Consider the following 18,777-nt stretch of genomic DNA (forward strand, 5'->3'; position numbering starts at 1 on the left):
TTGTTGTCTTATCAATTCTTCTTTTAGCACTCTGTATCTTTCAGATTACTTCCTTTCCTTTTATAGATTCATCTCTCATTTGATGCTAAATTCTTCTTAATATAATACTTCCAGATAATCATCTCATCTACTTAATTTTACATACCAAATATCTAAACTAATGACGTGGTCTTTGAAGACTTCTGTGGTTGAAGATTTACCTTAGCATCAATAAAAAAAAATTGATGTTTGCAAATATTGGTTAACTCTAAACAACTTAAATCAAAATAAGAATAGAAAAGACCAATAATACTTTGAAACTTATTTAATTTTACTATGTTTATAGGGGCAAAGTAATTTCACCAGAAAAAAATTATCAAAATTAACATTTACAGATTTTTTTGTTTCAAAGCACAATGCATTTTTCATAGAAATAAACATACCAACCTTATAGGTATTATTATATGGCAACATTTATACACATAGCCATTTACCATAAGAACATCAGTGGCAATGGTGATACAACATATTAGTGTATCTTTGCTAAACTTTTTGCTACCATACTTCCTGGCCCGCAGGAGTATTTGCCAGGATACAAAAGAAAATATGTGACCTCAGTTTGGCTATCCATGCTTAACCCTCTATATCACTAGCAAGGTTTACAACAACACTACCAACGTCAACTCATTAACTAGCAAAGGCTCTTCCCAAGGAATCAAACATTTAACAGATTCATTTGCATATTAAGGAATTGTTTTATACAAAATAAGAAGTGCAGTGCCATGATTTAATATTCCATGTCTAAATTTAAAGAATAACTATGTAGTTATTAGGTGGAAATTACTTGGTTATTTGGGGTAGGAAATAGCATAGTATTGAATTGGGAAAAGAAGATACATGGTTTCATCAATTTTTTGAATTGATTAATTCAAATGTACCAAATGATTTTCTGAGGGCCATTCACATTCACTGTTTAGATTCATCTTATTAGTGGCATATACAAAGCACCATAAAATATAATATAAAATGTAGAACAATCATGACTATGTAATTTACTGTAGAAATAACTGCTAAGAAAATATAGCAATATTTAACACAGGATTTCTAAAACCATTACATACCCATTATTTTCCCCAAAGCTAATAATGTCCCATGTTTTACTTTACAGAGTTTATCGTATGCTTTTGGCACTTTTGCAAGGGGCTGAAAAATAGTTGATATCTTCTGTACAGTAATGTTACAGTTTTATACAAATTTTTAAAATATGGCATTTGGAATAGTCTCTGTGATCCTCTTCCGTGTGTTTCATTCAGACAACAGCAAATACTCTGAATGCCTTTCCTCCCGGAGGATTCTGTAAACTGCAGAGAATATAAATAGTGTGTTGATGTCATTCTTATATATAACTCTTTAACTGAATCATCCTTTCTTAGGACAGTCAGGAAAGTAACTCTACAAATCCAGATGGTCGCATTTCTTTCGCTACTGTAATTTATGGCTTTTGGAAATCCTAAGCGAGAATGACATAATTCTTTAAATCTGGGTTGTATGCTTGGCTTCAGAAATTCAAGGTGTAATAATGGTTATTACAGTATTTTATATAGAACCCCACAGATTATAGAATGAGATTTATATAAACTACCTTTTAATTTAGTACAACATAATTGAACAGCTGTTATTTCATTTCACTGGGAGATTATTGAGATTCAGTTTTCAATGAGTTACAATGGCTAAAAGTTAAATGTAAATTTAAAAACACTGTCATATTTAAGCAAGACTCTAGAATACTAACTTACTTTTCCCCAAGTCTGACAATTCAATTATCCTGCTATCATACTTACTACTGTCTTTAATATTTATCATTTCTTTCTTGCACAGGGTATCCAACAGTGCTCAGGGATCCTGGGAGTTACTCCTGGGGATACTCAGCTCAACTGTGCAAAGCGGATGATTTGATGCTACAGTGCTCACGGATCCTGGGGAGTTACTCTTGGGAATACTCAGCTCAGCTGTGCAGAGTAGGTGATTTGATGCTTAAGTTAAGAGGTGTAGGGGCCTCCACAACCACGTCTGGAAGTGCTTCGGGTCATTTTGGGCTACACCTAGTGGTGTTCAGGGGGCTAGTTGGTGAGGGGATCGGATTCTGGGTCTCACACATGCCAGGCATGCACTCCAGCCCTTTGAATTCTTGTCTTGGCTCAAGTCTACAGTTTCAAGGCAAATCTTGGTTCAGTGTTCCAATCTGAAAATTCCTAAGACTTTCTTCACTGCAGTAGAAAAGTCTACAGAAACACACAGATGTGAGTACTCAATCTCACTTTGCACTTACTTTACAACACAAGTTGAAATCAATGCAAAAAAACGCTAATTTTTGGAGGGGACTTGCTGGACAGTGCTCAGGGATACCTAAGTCCAACTGAGTTGGAGGTTGAGCACTAGGGCTTGAGGAAGCAAAACTGCTTGCGCCTTACAGAGCTGGGGAGCAGCGGGGTCACTGCATTGGTGCTTGGTATAAATCAACTTTCTCAGGCCTCTGTCACATGAATATAACCTCCATGTGTGCTGCACCCCACCAGGCTCAGGAGGCCCGGTGATGCTGGGGGCGGAACCCATGGAATTCCCGCATCCTAACACCTGTGTACTATCTCCATGACCCCCAGAATCTATTTTTTTTTAATTTGTGTATTTATTGCGGTTTGGAGCCCTACTTGGCAGTGCTAAGGAGTTACTCACTGCATGGTGCTAGGGTGTCTCCTGGCAATGCTCACTGTCTGTGACAGTGCTTGGCTGCAAACCAGGCCCTCCCATATGTAAGGCATGCACTCAGTTTAAATGATTTCTATTTTATTTGACAATATAAATTAAGGTGTTTTGCTTTAACCCCTACATATTAGATTAATAATATCATTAGTCATTATTCACTATAATCAAATATAAACCTTTGATACCTATAGATTTCTGCATTAAGTTTATTTTCTTAAAAATAATAATAAAGAAATGGTGTTGAGTCTGAGAGATAGTACAGCAGGTAAAGGGCATGACTTGCATGCTGCTGACCCAGGTTTAATTCGTGCCACGCCATATGGTCACCTAAACTCAGGGAAAGGAGTGATTCCCTGAGTACAGAGCCAGGAGTATGCCCTGAACATGGCCAGGTGTGGCCCCCAAACAAAAAAATCTTCAGAGGTATACTAGGGAGAAATTTAGAGTGAAAATAGGACACAGATATCACATGTCTGTACAGAAAGCACAGGAAATAGACACACATGAGTCAGTTTCTTCCCTCAGCAGAAGTTCATCAAGACCTTTTTTTGTTTTGGGTATTGAGACCACACACAGCGATGCTCAGGGATTACTCCTGCTTCTGCACCAGGAATCACTCTTGCTGGTACTCAGGGGACCATGTAGGATACCAGGGATCAAACCCTACTGACCCTGTGCTAGGCAGGTGCCTAACCCTCTGTACTTCTCTGGCCACCCCCAGACATTTTTGTTCATAAGAAACAGGCTGGCCGAGTGTCCTAAAAAATGAATGTGTCTAATGTGTCTATTATGTTTCTTTTTCATCTACCATGATACCATGAGAGAAAGCATCACTAAGCCTAGGGCCCTGGAGATGAACCTGGCTCTAAGACTGCGGAGTTAGGCCCCAGGGCCTATGACTGAACCCCTCACCTCAAATTTTCAATATCACCTGAAAATATAAGCTAGATGCAAATCTGTCTTTTTATGAAAATATCACTCAGAGTAATGTAAAGCAATCTTGATGTCATGCATTATACACATGTCAGTGCCCATTAAAAATAAACTATACTATTTCAACTCTGAATTGGTCATTTTAAATTTCTCAGTAAATGTTTAAAAGTTACGGGCCCGGAGGTAGTACAAGGAGCTGAAGGCACTTGCCTTTCATGCAACCAGCCCCATTCCATCCTGGGCAACATACAGTCCCCAGAGAACCTCCACCAGTAATCCCGGAGCACAGATCCAGGAGTAGGCCCTGAGCACTAAAAGGAGTGACACAAACAATTCCTCAAACAAGTAAAAGTTAGAGAGTTTTCTGTAACTACATAAAATAATCGGTAGAGCCTGGCAAGCTCGGCAGAGCCTGGCAAGCTATCCGTGGTGTATTTGATATACCAAAAACAGTAACAAGTCTCACCATTATGACATTAAGACATTGAGACATTACTGGTGCCCGCTAGGGCAAATCGATGAACAGCGGGACGACAGTGCTACAGTGCTACATAAAATAATGGAACTTAACATTGCTTCCACAAACACCAGTGATATGAAAAGTTACTACAGGTTCTTTTCTAAGTCATGAGTACTTCTCCAACTCATTACAACTCATCCTACTAAGGGGCTAGTAAGTAGGATTTGATGACCTGAGAAAGTTCATTTATATCATACAATGTCCAATCAAAAAAAGAAGTCGGCTGTGGAGGAAAATCACACTCATTGTTTTTGTCAAACACTTTGTCAGAGAACTGGATTAGAGAAATAGTCAGCTCATCTAAAAAGAATTAAGCATGAAAAGTAATCTAGAAAACCCAAAAGAGGATCAAAGAAATCTCCTTGTTATCTATTAACAAATGCTTGGTTCTGACTCCTAATCCGATTTCCATGTTGATTTTTCTAAGGCTGCAGGAGACAGGCACCTTTGGTACTGTAGTTTCTCCCATCCAGGAGAGCTATTACAGTGTGCAAAGGAAACACAGCAAGCAATGTAGCTCCAAATCCATATTCAAGTGAGTTGTGTGTGTGTGTGTGTGTGTGTGTGTATGTGGGTATGTGCATACTAATATCCATATTTACCTTTTTTTTCTTTTTTTGGGTCACACCCGGCAATGCACAGGGGTTACTCCTGGCTCTGCACTCAGGAATTACCCTTAGCGGTGCTCAGGGGACCATATGGGATGCTGGGATTCGAACCCGGGTTGGCTGGGTGCAAGGCAAACGCCCTAACCGCTGTGTTATCACTCCAGCCCCCTATATTTACCTTTCTGAGAAGATTCCGTTCTGGAAAGAAGCAGTGTAAGTCTTTCTTTTATCCACAGGCATGACATCAACATATCCACCATGATTTCGAATCACCCCAGCATGCACTGCTGCTCTACAGATACTAGACACCTGAAGGAGCAAAGAACACCCATGATTAATAGGAAATGACCACTGATTTTGCCCCATTCTACTCTTCTACCAGATCTGTCTCTACATGAGACCCTGTGAGCAGCTACAAGATGGTATTTTGTGCATGAAGGAGTTTCCAAAGTCACAGTTAGAGCAAGAACTGAGCATTGAAAGAATTCCTTCCCCATTAAACGTAGCAAAGGCCAGCCCATCCAAACAACAGATACTTTCAACTAGCAAAGCAATGAAATGCAAATGTGCTCTTTGCAGCTATTCAAAAGCTGATGATTCTCTATCACTGAAAAATTTCAGGTCCTTGCTGGACCCTCCTGGGACAGTGCTAAATAAAAAGTCACAGGTTGGATTATCTGTGCCTCATTATGCTCAGTTTTGAACTGCAAACAACTCATAGTTCTGCAAATCTCTAGGGTCCCTTTTCCAAATACAAATAAATTAAACAGGAGAGTGATTTTTCTGTTAAGTAATGTATCACGCAGAGAAAATATAGCTGAGAAGATAATCTCAAGGCAAAAAATATAAAGAACAATCATCACTTCAGCCAAACTTTTCAATGCTCATCAATCTGGTTTGAATAGTCTGACAAAATATTACAAAAAAAATCTGCTGTGGTTGCACTGTTGCAATTATATAATCTGAATTGAATGGGATTTCTATGGGAAAGAAAATTACTTTTATAGGTTAATTATTTTCATTTTTATTCTTTTAAACTACTGACTTCTAAAAGTTAACTCTTCCTTTGGCCATTAAATTCGTGTCAAAATTTTAACATCTGATTGATTCCCATTTTCTTCCAAAATTTGTCAACAGAAAATGATAGCCTATGGAAATTCCACAAAAAAGAACACTTGAACTATTTCTGGAGAGCAATCCACCTCTGGGTCTTTCTAATAACACTGGTGTGTTATTTTCTAATCTCTTTGTTCAAGTAGGTGACTTAATTGTAAATTGTAATTTTTTTGCTAAGTTCACATAAGCATCCACATATTATATAACCTTGCTTTATTAGTGATATTTTGAACTTTGACATTAGTCAGGCTTTATTAAATCACTTCAAATGTGAAGTTGTTTAAATAATTTTCATGTCTTTTTAAATATCACAAAAATTCTATACACCTAAAACTTTATGTCCTTTCTCTAAGGAAGCATTTTATCCTTCATTTTAACTTTTTTTTCTTCATTTTAAGTTTTGTGTTAATATTTAAACCCAATGCAATTTGCAACTGAATGAAATTAAAAATAATTATTTATCTTGTTCTTTTAAAAGGATGTGATTAGCATTTTCCCCAAGGCAGTAAGAGTGCTTAGATATAACATTCACTAAGTTCAACCTAAGTGAAATATGATATTCACTTAATATATGTGAAAGGTATGTTTTTTTCTCATGACTATGCAATCAGCAGGCATTCCTATATGAGTTCAGAGGTCAGATGAGATTTTCTTTTAATATGAGATTTTCTTTTAATACCCACATTTAATAGGAATAATCCATCATGAAAAGAAGGATTTTTCTGTGAAAAGAGTGGAGTACTTTTAATGAAAACAGAATGCCATCCATAATGAATGAGAAAAAAAGTTCAAAGAAATAGAATGTACAATTTGCAACTCTAAATAGAAAGGGAGTGAGAGAAAGTGGGAGGGAGAGAGAGAGAGAGAGAGAGAGAGAGAGAGAGACAGAGAGGGGTAACAAACTTGTAGACTGATTCTAATCTCTCTGGGGGTGGCACCCCACAAGTGCTGGGGACTACCCTGCATATCCTGTATTAAAGAATGTATTTTGCAGAAGATGGAAAAATTGTTAGTTTTTGGTTGAATTTCTTCCTCTGCACTCACCATGAAATAGCAGTATGTACATTTCCAGATTACACAATGCATGACTAATTACTTACATATTTCACTGAGGTAAGAAGAAAAATAATCTCAGGATGTAAATTCTAACAGAATCTTGACTCTAGTAACGACTTGCATGTGTAGACACATGGGAGAGAGCTTAAAGACCAGGCATAACTAAAATTACAAGCCTGGGTGATTAAAAGGAAAATCTGGAAATAACGATTTCTTTAGAAACCTCTGATGGTTCTAAGTATGTTCATTCATATGCATTTATTTCTTTATACTTTCAACAAATGTGCGCGAGGACTTGACTTAGTATCTATGTGCTTTAAGTGAAGCAGGCAGTAAGCCTGTTCTGTTCTCAGCTGGACATGCTTCATGCCGTTAAAGGAAAAAAAAAAAAGGATCTATGAATTAATTACCAAACTGCTACCCTCAGGAACTTAAACATTAATTTAAAAGGTCAGGGAACAATCACGAGGCCTAAGAGTGGCTGGGTGCTAAAAGAAAAAAAGCAAGTAGCAGGATTGAAAGAAGGACACAAAGATTGATCACGACTTTGACAGAAAAATTATACAAAGGAGGATTGCAAAGGTAATAAGCATCAATGGGATGAAGAGCAAGTTAAGATACCAGCAGTACATTTAAGGTACAGATAATAACACTGGGAAGCTGAAGTTTGGGAGAGACAGATTTGGAGAACAATCTCCAAAGTAAAGCTTAAGTTAAAAAAAAAAAAGATTTAAGTGAATTTGACAAGACAAACAAGGTAATAAGATAAATATTTTAGGCCTCTTTCATGATCATATTTACAATATACTTTAATATGTATTTCTCGCTTCTTTTATAAACTGTTCCGATAACTGACTTAATCTAAATTTATCAGCATACATTCAAGACTCTACTTATGCTTCAAGATCTGGATCCGTCTATTCCTACATTAAACTAGTGGCAAATTTTAGCTGCAATGCGCATCAGCTCAGCTACAAGCAAACCTATGTGCTCTTCCGCCAGAATCTGATTAGCTCTCCCTCCCATGTCTTTGTAGATCCAATCACCCCATTAAGAATGAGTTCCTTAACTCTCTTTACCAACTCACACTTGAAATCTGACTCAAAAAGTGCTTATCCCCCACTGAAGCCATCACAGCAAATATTCTTGTTCAGAGTCACCCAGTATAACATCCCCTCCATTTGTTTTCCTATGATTTTTCTAATGTATTATTTGTTTTTGACAGAATGCCACTTTTTAAATGCCCCTTGGCAGTGAATATGCTCTTCGTATATTTGAAAAATTGTTAATTATTCAAATTACATTTCAAGCACTAGAGAACTAAAATAAACACTACAGAAAAGAGAACTGTGTCCAGAATATTTATTTCATCATGTGTTTGGGACAAAATATGTGGATAGGATAGAGAGAAAACTGCAGTAAAAACAAAGTATTATGTACTCATTCCTATGTGGTATTCATTTTTTTAGTGGTAATGAAGTTGAACTCTCCTGAGAACCTGTAGCTAAGACAGAATATGTTTCCTAATTCTATTGCTAGTGTATATATACATAGTTTATTCACACAGTACATAAATGTGTAAATACACACACACGAATACAGAGAACTGTATGAATTAGTGTACTTACATCAGAATAAATTCGAGTTCCAATTACACGAACGTAATGTGGATTTGCCTGCATACAGTTCCGTGGGCAATAGACTCTGAAAAAAAATAAATTAAGCAGTTGGTTACTTCAACCTGTTCTATTAACAAAACCAAGATAGTATACAGAAAAGCCAATTCAAGATTGTAAAGTTAAATATCCTATAGTGTTTACCCCTCGATGTACAGACATGACTGTTAGTAATTTGGGGCCCAGGGATGCTCAAAGGATACCAGGGACAAACCAAGCAGTGAGAAAGTTGGAGGAGGTGGCAGGAAGTACTGGGGACCTAACTCAGGACCTCACACATGCCAGCACTTATGTTACATCTTGGCTGCCCAACTTACTGGTTTTCTTCTGAATTAAGTCAATATTAGAAGCCAGACAGGAGATACAACTACTTTTGCTTTACTGACTTCTAGCTTTGGGGAACAATGTTTTTTTCTTTTTAGTAATCAAAAATGATCTTATTCTTTGCTTTTATTTTTTTACACATACTTTAAATCCTCTGTTCCTACTGAAGGAACAATAGATTATAATATTAACACATTAAGCTTCAGTATGATCATTAAAAATCCAATACTGCATTAAATCCTCTACTAGAAAACCACTTTTATCCACTAAATAACTGATGCCCTTTTTCCTGTTGATTCCTCCCTTCCTTCTTTCTCTCTGCCTAAGTGGTTTCTAACTTCTGAATTTAAAGCAGAAGAAACATTAAGAATGATTTCTAAAAATCTAAAAATTTGGTATCCTAGGTGTCAAAAGAATGTTACTTACAGAAGGATAACTGAAAATTTGAGTCATTGGCTTTATAATCTCATCATTTCTCTTTTGCTTCACATTTTTTGGGTAACCAATTTGATTTAATGGTTTAAACCATTCATAAACGGATGATTTCCAAATTTATATGTCTATTGCAACCTTTTCTCTATTCCAAATGTGCTAATCAACAACTCCACTTAGAATGAACAAATATCTTGATCTCAAATTAAGCTTGTTTAAAGCCAAATTCCTAATCTTCTCAAGTCCCCAAATCTGTTCTTTCTATAGAGGGCCTAAAAATGGGTAGCATTTCAATTCTATCAGACCAAACCCTTCTTTTTTTTTTTCTGATCTCAGATTCTCTCCTTAGCTCATACCTTACATAAGACTCACAAGCGATTTCTATCAGCTACACATAAAAACCCAGATCCAAATCAGAGCTCTGCTGAACACTGCAATGCAATTACTGTGAATCTGGACTCCATGATTTGACATCTGGACACTGGAGTCATTTCGCTATAATCTCACTGCTTCCAACTCTGTCCCTTCAATATATTTTTCCATATGTATATTTTCCATATCTATAGCATACAAACTTGGCTTCATTAGTTTCAAAGAGAAAACAGGATGAGAATTTTCTAGTCTACTTAAGGTTAAAATTATGTATAGCTCATTACTTTCACTATTTTATATTAGTGATAGCAAAAGTTGAAATTAAATTTTAAAAGATTTATATCACTTCCTTTTTTGGGAAATCTATCATCTTGAACCAAGCCAATAGTAATTATTAAATTATTATTTTTATGTAAATGATTTTTCCCTTTGAACAATATTGCGCTAGACTATTCTACTGAGATAGCTATCTAGTAGAAAAAGAAAGCATTTATGCTGGAATGCTCCACAAAAAGTACACTTATTCTTTGGTCCTCATAAATCTTGTCACAATGCCAAGCTATGTCATCTACATAACACTCACATATAAAAAAATATTTTAAGAATATTGATGAATAAATAACATATCTTGTTTCTTCAACATATCACAACATCTATCAGCCTTATTTAATGTCTTTTCTATATATAAAAATATAATAGTATAAGCTTTATGAAAACTATAAAAGAATTCTAAAAATTCCCTAGGATTACCAAAAATGCAATTTTATTGCAGACTGTCCCTAGAAAAGTAAAAACAGTGAAGTTCTAATAAAATGAGATTATACATTCATAAGAGAAATATTTAACATGTAATTCACGTGTGACTGGAAGGCAACAACAGACATTATTTACTTCAAATAGTATCGAACTGACTACACAATCTCTGGTTCCATAAAGATGTATTGAAGATCTGGTTTCTGCCCTCTGAAGAAGCCTCTGCTCTCTCTCCAACACACCTATCTTCCTCACTTTCTCCCCCCTCACATTTTTCTAAATAAATTTCTCTGAAAAAAATGATTTTCCTTAACTTAAAAAAATAAGAGATTGATAGATGCAATAATCCTCATTAGTTAATAATAAAAAAATTAGAACTTGAGGAGCCTCCAAAGCAGTGCTCAGGGCACCCTACATAGGAAAACCACAGGATCCATGACCAGTCATAATGAATGCTAGGACCTGAAGGTTTGGGGTTCAGTAGGACCACCTGGCCGTGCTTAGGAGTCAACACAGCTAGACACCAAGCAATGCTCTTCTTTTGTTTGCTTTGGGTCCTCACTCAACTGAACTCAGGGCTTATTCCTGTCTCTGCACTTGGTGGCACTAGGAGACGATGTAGGGTGTCAGGAATGTGAGCCACATCTGCTAGCGTGCAAAGCAAACACCTCATCTGCTGTGCTCTCTCCAGACCCCAAGCATATACTTCTGAACTCTGTGCTCCCCCCAGAAAGCAGAATTCTGGCATTAGAGACAGCAGACCTGGTTTTCAGAAGGAAATAGGTTAGCTACTCATATGTAAAGGACTGATGACTTACATCACATCTGCAACTGAGAGGCCCTCCTAACAAAACAACGCACTGTACTTTCTATATCAACACTGCAGTCTTTTATTACTTTGTGAACAACCAATCGCTCCTCTCTTTCCTATCATTTGATTGGTTTATTTTGGGGTGTGTGGGGGGGGCGTGGATGGGGGGATGGACTTTCCGAGTGGTCCTTAGGTACCCTTCTGGTCACTCTGGGCCAAGTAAGCTGGAGTTCAAAGGGAAGGTCCCAGGATGAATGCTACTCAGGCCTTGCTGTGCTGTGCTTTCCCCTAGCCAGCCTCCAGGATGCACCTGATCATTTTGGGGGCCACAGGCGGTGCTGGAAGCGGACCCGATAGGCTGCACATGAAGCAGGTACCTTAAGTAATCTCTGTACTATCTCTCTGGCCCACCGATGTCGTTTTTGTAAGAAAATAGGACATTGCAAGGAAAAAAACCCTTAATTTGTTCACTGTGAAAGAGACTGAAAACATTTCAAACACTTTACCTGGGGCAATGTGAAGCAGGCTTATGAAAAGGACAGAGCTGTTCCACAGTGGTCTCACAAGTCACAGCCTGAACTGAAGAATGAGAACACAGAAAAGCCAATTAGGCAAATCTGCAAACAATAGCATGTAAGATAGTACTAAGAAAATAGCATTAAAAAAAGTGCTAACCTGTTACTTTAGAGACTGTGAAGGAATTAGCAGATTGGTATTTGCTGGAGATAAAAACATAAATGTCAATCATTTTCACATTGTGTAACATCATCGAAATAATTTCAAGCATTCTGGGGTCTGCAAGTACTTCTTAAGCATTCTTATTTGATGATTTAGACATTTAGTTGCAGGTGAATACATTATATATTTTATGCTGAATCCATTCTCTCATCAAGTATGAACCAAATGAACAGCATCCTGAGATTACATAATGATCTTTTTTCATTATCAATATTAAAAATCTATAACAGCACAAAAACAATACTAATAACCAGATATACTCTTGTTTCCCAGTACAATTGAAATTCTTAGTGTGCTAATTCCCTATCACCAAACTAATATTTCACTACAATTATCTCAAAGGAATACATGTATTACTAATCTGTTTGTTCTCTGGATTATCTAGTATAATGTTTAAAGCAAATAAATGAATCTCTCCATGTCGTATGCATTCTTGAAAAACAAGAGTACAGGAATAGATACACCACTAAGTATTGAAATTTAATTTAAGGTCTGGAGAGTTAGTACAGCCAGTAGGGCCATGCTGGTGACCCAGGTTCAATCCCTGGCATCCCATATGCCTCTCGGATCCCATCCCCCCATCTCCCACCCTGCCGGCACTGTTAGGAGTGATCCCTGAGTGCCAAGTCAGGAGTAACCCCTGAACACCATCAGTTGTGGACAAACACCAAAAACCAAAACCAGATTTCATTGATTTGTAAGGAATTTTCAAAAACGACACTTACTGCAAAAGATAAGGCTCATTTATGGTAGTGCATATATCTATGAACATATATAATGTTTTATAATTGTATAATCAGCATTGTTTTGCTGAGTCTATATTTAAATGGAAAAACGGTAAGTGGTGACATGATACAGGTTTTTTGTTTGTTTTTTTGAGGACGAGGTCTCATATCATGCCTGGGAGGTGGGAGTCGAGAGCTACTGCAGGGACTTCTCGACCAAGTGGAATGTCAGGGGCTCAGACACAGTGCTGCTAAGGCCGTGGCACTGGTACGGCACCTGGAGATGCTCAGGGGACCATTTCTCGCCTAGACCGAAATGGAATCAGCCAGATCCACGTGAATCCCTGTACTATACGTCTGGAAGCAAGTATAGTATATATTTAGAGAAATGTTCAAAATTCTCTTTTACTTATTAATGTATCATATGAACAAAGTTATTGTTACATGAAATAAACCATATTTTTCCGAAATAGGGAAAAGATACACATTCACTGGACTTCTCTGGAGTATATTATTTCATAGCTGAAAAATCTTGTTTCACATTAAAGGACTGACTTTAAATTTGTGCACTTCTAATAAAAGTAAAATAAAAAATAGGAAGATTCTAATAAATAAAAATAAAAATCCTAATAAATAAAAATAGGAAGACATCTAATTAAAAAATAGGAAGATTAGCATGTGGTGCAGCTTGAATATATGTATACATCTCGGTGTATGCATATACTTTGTTTTCTTTTGGACTGTGGGAATTACATAGCTGAAGTGAGGATTAAATATCTTTTCTTTTTATAAATTACATTTTTCTGTTTTGTTTTAAAAGAACGTGTTACTTCATGGGTTTAGTTGCAAATCATCATATCCAAGAGATTATTCTGGTACTTACCCTATTGTCTGAATGCCATTTCTATTGGATTTGATGAAATAATGTTTTCTTCCTTGTCTAGTAACATCTACCCAACCACCATCATTGTCTATTATCCCATAATGGATCGCAGCTCTGCAGATGCTGGATTGCTTAGAAGAAAAGGAAGAGAGAGAGGATGTTGAAATAGAGAGAGTTCTGTTTTTGGAATGACTTAAGATTCTATCCATGTAAGGAACTCTATCTCCAAATCACATTTATAGCACTTACCATTTCATAATGAACACTGCCTATAACTTTAGCTTTACTATCCAAACAGCCAGCAGGGCATTCATATCTAAATGAAAGAATTAAGGAAAAAAATTAAGTTCTCTGCATATTAATGTAGAGTGAAAACATTTCTTATATTTAGTGAGTGGATTCTGAGATAAATAAGCCTCACCTGTTGCAGGTTGTTCCTTTGCACTGATCTCTTAATCTTACTTCACAGGACACAATCTGGGCTAAAAAATACAATAATTCAGACAATCCAAAAATGCGTATAACTCAGCACATATAATCTAATATTCAGCTATTATCATTCTTTTTTTTTTTTTTTTTTGGTTTTAGGGCTACACTTGGTGGTGCTGAGGGTTTACTCCTGAGTTGTAACTGTTCTAAATTTTTTGTTTGTTTGTTCTAGGGGCCACATCTGGTGGTGCAGAGGGTTACTCCTGACTCTGCACTCGGGGATCACTCCTGGATTGCTCACCAGGGGACCATATGGGGTGTCAGGGATTGAATCTGGTCAGCCACATGCAAGGCAAGCACTGTGACCACTATACTATCTTTCCGGCCTGGCATTTGTAAAAAATTGCATCTCTGGCATTTTTTAAGTTCTGTATGTCACGCAAAGGCCTTACACATTTGCTGTGTGCTTATCACTTCATTTCTGTTGCTGTCATCTGCTCTTGTCCGGACATGGGTATCATGTACTTGGGACTGTTGCCGTTCAATTTCATTTGTTTCTTCTTCTCGAGGAGGGTAATACCGATCTGAACCCTCTGTTGGAGAGAATTTATTTAATTAACCTGAATTCCACTTGACCCATGCATTAATGACCAAATAATGTTTCACTTTCTAAGCCTTTGAACATTTTAAACTAGTGAAAAATCCATGTTGCTTTTGGGCATGTTTTGGTTTCAGACTGCACTGGATTATGCAAAACAGACATTAATGAGTTTGAACTCTTGTTACTCTTTGGCTCCCATTGGGTTAATATGAAATGGAATCATTCTAAAGTTCACTTAGTTTTAACATAGCATCCGTGATTTTTTTTTCATGCCACCAAGTCTACAGAGTGATCTAACGAAGTCTGGGTTTACTGAATTTAAATTTGCTTAAAAAATGAAATAATTTCTTAATTTTTCAGGCCAGTCATATTTAAGATACTCCCCAAAGACAACATGATCTAAAGAAGCATGGACACGTCCTTCTTATTTACTAAAATAGGTTTTTAAGAGAATATTTTCCTTTTTTAGAAAGAAGTTCCATTTGCGGAAATTTAAAGTTAACAAACGAAAATAATTTCAAGCACAGAATGTATTTAGCTAAGATGTCATAGAAAATTCTACTTTAAATAAAATACAGGAGTTGTTAATGAGAGAAAGGTAGGCTGAAGGCTTGGGGCTGAAAAACAGTATCACGCTCAATGAAGAAAACTGCCGCATTTCTAGAAATAAAACATGGTTCCTCCAGCACAGAGACACGCATGGATCTTTTCTGTCTGCTAATTATAATGAAAAGGTAACCAGATATGGAGGGAAAATATACAGCTTTTTACATGTGCTAAGAAATGTTTGCATTTATTCATGTATTTTCTTATTCTGCAATTAATTTTTTTTTAGTCATCATAGAGAAAAAAAATTATCCAAATTATCCATTGGGACACTGTCTATGGGTATTACTTTCCAATGGTGTCTTCTCAGTTTATCTTTATGCTATAAGCACCCACTAATATTTTCTTTCTTTTTTTATTTGGTTTTTGGGTCACACCTGGCGATGCACAGGGGTTACTCCTGGCTCTTCACTCAGGAATTACCCCTGGCGGTGCTCAGGGGACCATATGGGATGCTGGGATTTGAACCCGGGTCGGCAGCGTACAAGGCAAACGCCCCACCCTCTATGCTATCACTCCAGCCCCCCCACTAATATTTTCATTTGAGGTCATTAAATGCATTTGAGAAATCAACTTCTCCAATGGGTTTGCTATATTTTTGATAAAACCTTTTTTGTTACTTTGACAGAAAAAAATTATATACTTTGCACCTGAACAATAAGTACAATTCATTATGGTTTGTAAGACTCAAGGATAATGACTTGGCAATAAGTTTTTAATGGCAGAAAAAAATTGATGCTAAACATCTTAACTCCTACCACAAAAAACATGAAAATTCTAGTCAACAATACATAACAATGTTTTATATAACTCTAAAGTTTCTTGTCACTCTAGGCTAATTTCAAGGAAACATAAGAAATGGTTATCTGAAATAATCATGGAATTTTCCTTTAAATACATATTCATATGACAGACTAACAAATGCTATAAAGATTTAAAGATTGTTTGATTGTTTCTGCTTTATATAAAGGGTGGGGGTACTCCTGCAAGTGGTTCCATGCTAGGACCTGAAGATGCAATCCTTTTTTTTAATAAAAAAGTTTTTTTTCCTATTGAATCACTATGATATACACAGTTACAAAGTTGTTCATGGTTGGGTTTAGGTCACACAATGTTCCAACACCCTTCCCTTTACCAGTGTACATTTCCCACCACCAATGTCTGTCATTTGTCATTTCCATCTCTAAGGCAGGTTCTCTCTCTCTCTGTCTCTCTCTCTGTCTCTCTCTCTGGGCATTGTGGTTTGCAATACAGTTACTGAAAGGTTGTCATCTAGATACACACACATACATACACACATATACTTTCAGCATTCAACTCTTTTCCAGAGTGATCATTTCTAACAATTATTGTCATTGTGGTCTCTTTTCTATCCTAACTGTCCTCTTCCCCCTACAGCAAGTTTCCCACTGTGGGCCAGTCCTCCTTACACTCAGAAGATGCAACTCTGCTCAGACTTCTTGGTGCTGGGGGCTACAGGGGTAACCTAGTCATTCTCAGAGATATCCAGGCAACATCCTTTGATGTTTAGAGGACCATGTGGTACCCAGGATAATACCTGGGTCAGCTGTAGGCTAAGTATGAGTTTTAACCACTGTCCATCCTTCACCCAGATCGTTCTCCCCCTCTTTCTCTCTCTGTCTCTCTTTCTCTACCTCTCACTCTCCCTCTCTCCCTCTCTCTCTCTCCCTCTCGCTCTCGCTCTCGCTCTCTCTCTATATATATACATATATACACATACACATACATATATTTTAATTTCAGTAATTTTTCCCAAGTACCGGAAACAGAATTAGACTTACTTGAAGCTTCATGTCATAATTAAATGTGCTTTTGGATTTATAAATAGAAATCAATGCAGAAGCTGGTTTTAAAATATAAGCAACTTGAATAGTACAACAAAACAGCACATACCTTTGTAGCAGAGATTTTCTCTACAGCCCCCTCCAAAACTAGGCGGGCAAGCAGAACAGGGCCGTCCATGTTTGTAGGGGGCATGGCCCCACCAATTTCCCCTTAAAGAGATTGTCAACTGTATTAACAGGTAGTTTCAAACACAGTGCACAAGATAATACAAAATGGAACTGCTTAAGAATGATTCTAAATACTATTTGCTTATAGATGTAGGATATTTATATACTTCATCACAGAGTTCTCTTAGGTTACTAAGTTTAAATATAAATTGTGGCCTCACTGCCTTGAAAATATTTGAAGTAATATACTATGTACCTTGTTGAAAATTGTAAAATTAAGGTTTTGCAGGACACTGAACTCTACTCTAGAATATTCATCTACTTCCGTTTTGTGTTTAATAAAAACATAGTGGAGACAGATTGGACACTGAGGAGTTGTGTATGTTTTTCAACATAGCCATCTGAATAGTCTCTACATAGGTAAAAATACATTTTCGGTGAATCTAGATTTGCTAATCTCCAACAGTCAAAATAACCATATATTTGTGCAGCATGGGAGCACAATGAATACAGCTGGGACAAAGGCAGAACCCTGTGTCCACAGGTCAATTTCTGTATCCTTTCAAACTTTGATTTTATGCAGTAAGCAGTCATAATTGTTGCTCTGAAGTAAACTAAGTTGAAAGAATACACTCTCCTGGTTAATACAGACTAGGTATTAGGGTGAAAGTTTAGGAACATAGCGTGATTTTCAAGTTGTTAAGAAAACAATGTGAATGAAATTAATATTTTTGTCTACTCACTTGGGGGAGTAGTTGCACACCAAATAGACAGCTTTGGGCCATATCTGCCCCCATATGTTCATGTTATGGCACAGATTGATGGCACAGCCTATCCGGCTGCTTGTTGCCCACACCACCTGTGTCAGGAAAGCAAAAGGCTCAGATAAAGTAGCCTGAGATAAGGACAACATGTCTAAGAAAGATATATAAGACTGAACTCGAGATACATCATTCAGGATAAAATGAGGCAATGTCAAAATGGACAGGTTTCCAGAGACCTCGCAAAGTACTTAATTTAAAGAACCAAAGAAATCTATAGGAAAAAATGGTCAGGCTATAAATGCAGCATCCTCAAAATACATGTATGCTAAATAATATAAAAGTTCCAGCCTTACAAACCTAAAATACCATATTAATACTTCTGTGAATAAAGAAACAAAACTCTTCGCACCTTAGACAGAAAGTACTGAGCAAAGTATTTAGGTCTTCCAATTTCTTATATAATGTGATATTTTCATTGTCTCACTGGTTATCAGGGAGTTCAATGTTGATCTTAATCTTGTCACATGCAAGGCATACAAAACAATGTGCTTTATGGTTACTAATAACTGGCCATAGAAATTCTAGAAACTCAGCCGCTGCGAGCTCTGCTTGTCTAATAGAATCAGCCTTGTTACTTATTTAGAAACTTAGAACACATCCTATTTCAAATGCAAATAGTGAACAATTAAAAAGTTTCAAACATGTAAATAATGAA

The 18,777-nt window shown here is 36.8% G+C and overlaps 1 protein-coding gene across 2 annotated transcripts in view; it reads right to left on the minus strand.

The window, feature by feature from the left end:
• Positions 1–331: 331 nt before the first annotated feature.
• The window catches only part of CRISPLD1 (cysteine rich secretory protein LCCL domain containing 1), a 40,278-nt gene continuing 21,832 nt past the window's right edge, over positions 332–18,777 (minus strand). The window contains exons 5-15 of one of the 2 annotated variants that reach the window (XM_004602380.2): positions 18,042–18,157; positions 17,240–17,340; positions 14,571–14,711; positions 14,111–14,171; positions 13,939–14,005; positions 13,690–13,820; positions 12,019–12,062; positions 11,850–11,922; positions 8,604–8,679; positions 4,982–5,112; positions 332–1,340 (exon numbers count right to left, since the gene is read on the minus strand). In XM_004602380.2, the coding sequence (XP_004602437.1) occupies positions 1,289–1,340; positions 4,982–5,112; positions 8,604–8,679; positions 11,850–11,922; positions 12,019–12,062; positions 13,690–13,820; positions 13,939–14,005; positions 14,111–14,171; positions 14,571–14,711; positions 17,240–17,340; positions 18,042–18,157 (993 nt within the window). In that variant the 3' untranslated portion in view covers positions 332–1,288. The remainder of the gene's footprint in view (positions 1,341–4,981; positions 5,113–8,603; positions 8,680–11,849; positions 11,923–12,018; positions 12,063–13,689; positions 13,821–13,938; positions 14,006–14,110; positions 14,172–14,570; positions 14,712–17,239; positions 17,341–18,041; positions 18,158–18,777) is intronic. The other variant, XM_055127862.1, reaches the window with a different exon arrangement.

Source organism: Sorex araneus, chromosome 2, assembly GCF_027595985.1.
Source record: "Sorex araneus isolate mSorAra2 chromosome 2, mSorAra2.pri, whole genome shotgun sequence".
NCBI classification, from domain to species: Eukaryota; Metazoa; Chordata; class Mammalia; order Eulipotyphla; family Soricidae; genus Sorex; species Sorex araneus.